Source organism: Schistocerca nitens, chromosome 3, assembly GCF_023898315.1.
Source record: "Schistocerca nitens isolate TAMUIC-IGC-003100 chromosome 3, iqSchNite1.1, whole genome shotgun sequence".
NCBI classification, from domain to species: domain Eukaryota; kingdom Metazoa; phylum Arthropoda; class Insecta; order Orthoptera; family Acrididae; genus Schistocerca; species Schistocerca nitens.
In genome coordinates, this window is record NC_064616.1 from 883012240 (window position 1) to 883019054 (window position 6815).

Below are 6815 nucleotides of genomic sequence, written 5' to 3' on the forward strand. Positions count from 1 at the left end.
ATCTCATTGTGCAATTTACTACAGATATTCAACATGCTGATGGTGGGTAGAGTAGACCAGGAGATGCATATCTCGCATTGATACCATTGCAAAGGAAATTGCCTTTGTAGCACTTGCCAATACCCAAAAAGGAGACAACGAACTGAAGGTATTCCTCGAAACATTGTCAGGCTTACATCTTGGACATGTTGAAATACTGTGCTTCAGCATAGCACTGTACTGCAGTGTATCAACCGTTCATTACAACAGATTTCCGCCACCAGCAATTTCCTCTCTCCTCTCCCTCTCTCACCCAGGACTAAGGGCTACTGTATAGATAGTGAGAAAGATATTTGTTCGGCCATATATCAAGAATGATTGTAATGCATTCGTCCGCTAGTGCAATGCTTATTGATGTAACAAAATAACTCTGCAAAAAACAGCTTCGCTCTGTAATTTCACCCCACTGAATCAGTGATTTATGCATTTCTGCATCAACATTACTGTATCTTTATCACCATCCGAAGAATATCAGTACACACTGCCTGATACTAACTGACTGTTTCTCTTGACAGCCTGAAGCCTGTCCAATACAAGATGCAACAACAGCCACAACCTTCTTTTGTGAGTAGGTTGCTCACTTTGGCATTCCCCTCTGCATCACTACTAATCAGGGAAAACAGTTTGAGTCATACTTCTTTAAAGAACTTTCAGCATTGCTTGGCATGAACCAAATTTAAATCTGTGCCTGCCACCCTGCTGGTAGTGGCCTCATGGAACAGCTCCATCAACAATTAAAGACCTCACTCAGATGCCATGCCACAGAGCATTGGACTGACAGTCTCCCTATTGCCATAATAGACTTCTGAACATTTTTAAAACAAGACTTCAGTGCATCAACGGCTGAGTTAGTGTATGGAAACACAATTTGACTGCCTGGAGAACTCTTTACTTATACGTCAAATAACACTATTGGAACCTCAGACTTTGCACAACATGTATGCTCACAGATTCACGAGCTCCAGCTAGCTATTTCAAAAGAACCTTCTGCCCAATGACCATTCATTTCCTGTGACTGACTGTCCTGCAAACAAGTTGTTGTCCTACACAGTGCCATTCAAAAATCTCTACAATTGCCATACTATGGTCCATACACAATATTGTCATGCCACCACAGAAAATTCGGCCTACCTATGGTGACACAGAACGCATCTGGACTACCACTGCCACCGTTGCCATTGGGGGGCAGCAGTTAACACCAAGATGCTATCTGTGTGTGACACAGAATGCACCTAGTCTTCCACCACTGCAGCCTGTGCCTCCAAGTAAACTCCAGTCGTAATTGGTTTTGGACACCGCATACATTTCAACCCCAAATAATGTTGACTTTTGGGGTGAGGGGGCAGTGATGTGGACAGTAAATCTTCTGTTACATTGTATGTACAGTGTAAATGGTTTGATTATTTGTGTTATCTCTGAACCTCAAACAGCTGATTGATATATAGGCATTCTTTTTAGTTTACAGTTTCATGATGTAATTAACTTTTTTGTTGTGTTGAGTAAATTGTATTTTCACATTAGATGGTATAAAGAACCTTTGCTCTCGTTCCTCATTACAGAGTAATTTATTCAGTCACCTATCCCCATTACCTTTGTGATGGTGTTGACAGACAATTGCATATCACTGGAAATGAATGTGATATGCAGTGTGTGTTAAATTTGTCTAGAAGATATTTTCATTGATTTATGCTTTTCATCATTATGCTAATGGAATGTTATGGATGGAATACAAATAATTTGAGGAATATCAGTGACCATTCACCATATAGTTGAGATAGGTCAGTCATTGTATGGTCAACAGGCATATAAACAGGTCTGAAAAAGTTCTTTAGCTTTAGGATGATATCTTCCTTCTGTCCTGACTGACTACATTGTTCAGGCACTGCACACTGCAGCTCGATTGGGCTAGAAGGGGGGGTTGAGAGAGAGAGAGAGAGAGAGAGAGAGAGATAGAGACAGAGAGAGAGAGAGAGAGAGAGGGGGGGGGGGGGGAGCAAGACTAATAGCTCTGCAACATTTTCAACATTTTCAATCTCATGTATGTACCTATCAACTGCTCAGTATCTGACTATACAGTAAGTGATAACCATTACTCCTTTAATTTGCAGTTTTGGAGACACTATTAAAATGTAAATGCCTCTTTGCTCCCAGCTTGAACTCTGACAAGGGTAGAACAGTATCATTTGTACAAAAAAAGATAGTGAAAGCTTACAAAACAAGTAGTGAAGATCATCTATACTTGGTGCTCCACAGCTTGTGAGCATTTGTCGTGTGTACGTATTACAGCTATCAAGTACTATATGGCTACACTTCTTGGTCGTATTGGACACTACTGCCCTGGGATGAAACCATGTTTTCATCCTGTGACAGAAGTGTCCAATACCTTCTTCATAGAAGTTGATCCAAATGCTGACAACCATGACCACGAATCCATGTGGCACACAGTTTTAATCTGACAGGAAGTTTCATATCAGTGCACACTCTACTGCAGAGTGAAAATTTCATTCTGGAAGCATCCCCTAGGCTCCGCAGTACCTTTTCTTCCAGGACTACTAGTTCTGCAAGGTTCCCAGAAGAGCTTCTGCGAAGTTTGGAAGGTAGGAAACAAGGTACTGGCAGAACTAAAGCTGTGAGGATGGGTTGTGAGTCATGCTTGGGTAGCTCAGTCAGTAGAGCACTTGCCCGTGAAAGGCAAAGGTCCCAAGTTTGAGTTTTGGTCTGACACAAAGTTTTAATCTGATAGGAAGTTTCATGATCATGAAAGATTGTACAGTATTGTTGTGTCACAATTATGTTGCATCCCACTGCCTCATACCCAAGGTGCATTACTGCTCACGAAAAACTAACTCTGCTGGAAACAAAATACAAAATGGGGCTGAGGGGTTCAAAATTGAAGTTTGAGGGCAATCCATAAGTCAGTGAAAATATTTTGTTCACTAATTTGCTACATATTTTGTGTTATATGCATTTGTATTATTGTGGAGGTATTTTCAGTGCAAAATAATCACAAAGATAATTGGGATAACAAACCAAATAAATTACTCTGTAAAAGAACCACTGGAGATCAAGATTTCATTATAGCAAATTATTCATGAAAACACCTCTTATTAGCTTCTGAAACTGTTCTGATGGAGTTTAGTCTCAGTTTACCATTTTAACAGTTATTATTTTGATTATTTTGGTAATTGGTTACTCCTTGTCTGTACAACAGTTTTGAAATGTGTAGTGAATCCTAAAGATGTCCTTGTCTCCCTAGATCATTCAAGGCAAACAACATTTCAGCAAAAATTTTATTTTGTGCTTCTGGACTCCTCATCAGATTTAAGGAATAGTGTGAAATGGGCTTCATTCTGTAACACTGTAGTGAATGATATATTTTTAATAATAAATGAAAAACCTCTCAGTATTCATATTTGTAGGTAGTAATAATGTTATTTTGTTTATTTGCAGGAAAACTCCTGTGACCATTTACTTGAGGGATGCCTTAGTGGCACTAAGAAGAAGAAAACAGTTTGATATATTCAGTAACTGTGGACTTGGGGTTGATGATACTAGACAAGTGGACAAGTAAAATTCATTTGTACAGCATTCTGAAAAATCTGTGATAACTGTTTGCGTTAAAAAAAAATAAATAAATAAAAAAAGTTACAAGAACGTTGTGTTGTGGTTGGAGCTCTTTCCAGTGTTAAAAGACCGATTATATGAATTATTGTACTGAGTGTTAGGTGTTGTGGTTGGAGCTCTTTCCAGTGTTAAAAGACCGATTATATGAATTATTGTACTGAGTGTTAGTTTTACATTGTGTGTGTGTGTGTGTGTGTGTGTGTGTGTGTGTGTGTGTGTGTGATGTTTGATGTCAGTTGTTAGAAACTCTTTCTGTATTCACATTTCAGTGGAAATAAAAAAGTTCATGGCTACATGTGTGTCTTTCTGAGCTTCCTCACTAAAAGCTGACAAGTGCATCATGTTTTCAAATTGTCAATCTGCTGAACAAAATGTATGTATAGACTCATCAAAAAGTGTGTTCTTTTCATTTAAGAGATAGATGTTGCAGGTTCACTGTGGTTGTGGTATCAGTAAATATCATTGATCCACAGTCAGTAACAGTTAGTTGCTACCTGAGCAACAGAGGTCAAGTACACACCTTAGAGTTTAGATTGGCTCACTGAGTCAAAGAGAGATTGGTCATGCACTGTTGCTTAAATCCCTAATTGAAATATGGATCAACCACAAAGCTCATTCCTTAGCAGAGACATTAATGAATAGTTAAATAAACAATAAATAGATAATCACGTTTTAGGGTAAACAATATGAAAGTCATTATTTATTTATTCGTATGGCTCACATGCAGTTTAAAATTACAGGTATATAACGTTAGTAGTACTATATATAACAGGAATATGAAAATACAAAAACTACATATAAAACTAACTAAATGTCAATATCTAGGTTCCTAATCCATCTAAGAGCTGTATCATCATCTTCCAAGAGGTCGCTCCAACTCCTCTGGTAGGAACGCAAGGGGCATTCATCTCTAATGTGCTTGATTATCTGTTTCAGAGCCTCACAGTCACAAAACAGAGACACTGTAGCACCCCATTTGTGATGAGAGTCTGCGCATCGTCCATGTTCAGTGTGAGCTCTGTTCAATTTGACCAGCAGTTTCCTGTCGAGTTCTGTGCCAGCAGGATCACAATTATACTTTCAGAACCACTCATGCTCTTCAGAATTTTCAATAAGTTGACAGCTTTGGTTCCACAGGTCCCTCACACCAGTATTACTGGCATCTAGCTGTTCTGATTGCCATAATGGTGGGTTTCTTGATTGGAGTATATTTCGTCGTAAACTTGGTATGTCTTCCTTTATGGGTAATTCCAGGTTCTCCTTTATCTTGCAGTATTCCCTAAGCAAGGCCTCACTTCTGCAGATAGTGGGTGGATAGGTGTTACTTTGCAAAGGAAGCCAATAAACTGGTTTTGGTCGGACTGCCCCTGTTATTAACTGCATAGCGTGCTTCAACTGGACATCGATGAAGTTAGTGTGGCAGCTGTTTAGCCACCCTGGGGCCCAATACTCTGCTGCTGAGAAGACCAGCACAATGGATGATGTGCGACAGTATGAAATAATCCCATGGGATAATGAGTTTGTGATAGCAAATAGTTTAAACCTTGACAAAATGTTTGTTCAGATAAACATACACAAATATATTCTGAATGGTGGCTTCACATCACTTGTTAATTTTACTCAATATTGATTCAAAATAGCAAAGAAATATTGATTTGTTGCCCAGGCATAGCATTCAAAGACAACAGCAAGTGTGGACTAAGTGCTTGGAGCCAAACAACAAGATCTACATCTACATCCATACTCCGCAAGCCACCTAACGGTGTGTGGCGGAGGGTACCCTGAGTACCTCTATCGGTTCTCCCTTCTATTCCAGTCTCGTATTGTTCGTGGAAAGAAGGATTGTCTGTATGCTTCTGTGTGGGCTCTAATCTCTCTGATTTTATCCTCATGGTCTCTTCGCGAGATATACGTAGGAGGGAGCAATATACTGCTGGACTCTTCGGTGAATGTATGTTCTCGAAACTTTAACAAAAGCCCGTACCGAGCTACTGAGTGTCTCTCCTGCAGAGTCTTCCACTGGAGTTTATTTATCACCTCCGTAACGGTCTCGCGATTACTAAATGATCCTGTAACGAAGCGCGCTGCTCTGCTTTGGATCTTCTCTATCTCTTCCATCAACCCTATCTGGTACGGATCCCACACCACTGAGCAGTATTCAAGCAGTGGGCGAACAAGCGTACTGTAACCTACTTCCTTTGTTTTCGGATTGCATTTCCTTAGAATTCTTCCAATGAATCTCAGTCTGGCATCTGCTTTACCGATGATCAACTTTATATGATCATTCCATTTTAAATCACTCCAAGTGTACTCCCAGATAATTTATGGAATTAACTGCTTCCAGTTGCTGACCTGCTATTTTGTAGTTAAATGATGAGGGATCTATCTTTCTATGTATTCGCAGCACATTACACTTGTCTACATTGAGATTCAATTGCCATTCCCTGCACCATGCGTCAATTCGCTGCAGATCCTCCTGCATTTCAGTACAATTTTCCATTGTTACAACCTCTCGATACACCACAGCATCATCTGCAAAAAGCCTCAGTGAACTTCCGATGTCATCCACCAGGTCATTTATGTATATTGTGAACAGCAACGGTCCCATAACACTCCCCTGTGGCACACCTGAAATCATTCTTATTTCGGAAGACTTCTCTCCATTGAGAATGACATGCTGCGTTCTGTTATCTAGGAACTCCTCAATCCAATCACCCAATTGGTCTGATAGTCCATATGCTCTTACTTTGTTCATTAAACGACTGTGGGGAACTGTATCGAACGCCTTGCGGAAGTCAAGAAACATGGCATCTACCTGTGAACCCGTGTCTATGGCCCTCTGAGTCTCGTGGACGAATAGCGCGAGCTGGGTTTCACACGACCGTCTTTTTCGAAACCCATGCTGATTCCTACAGAGTAGATTTCTAGTCTCCAGGAAAGTCATTATACTCGAACATAATACATGTTCCAAAATTCTACAACTGATCGACGTTAGAGATATACAGTGGCGGTCAAAATAATAGAGCCACCTGGCAAAGGTTTGGAATAAAGTGCACATTTATTACTAGACATGTTTGAACTATGATGGAAACCATTACAACCGAGTCACATTGTACTATAGTCAGTTATATAGATAACACAACACAAAATAA

At 39.9% G+C, this 6815-nt stretch overlaps 1 protein-coding gene across 1 annotated transcript in view; it reads left to right on the forward strand.

The window, feature by feature from the left end:
• The window catches only part of LOC126248929 (uncharacterized), a 148430-nt gene extending 144505 nt beyond the window's left edge, over window positions 1-3925 (forward strand). Inside the window, exon 12 of the mRNA XM_049950436.1 lies at window positions 3490-3925. Within this exon, the coding sequence (XP_049806393.1) occupies window positions 3490-3610 (121 nt within the window). The 3' untranslated portion in view covers window positions 3611-3925. The remainder of the gene's footprint in view (window positions 1-3489) is intronic.
• The last annotated feature ends 2890 nt before the right edge of the window (window positions 3926-6815 follow it).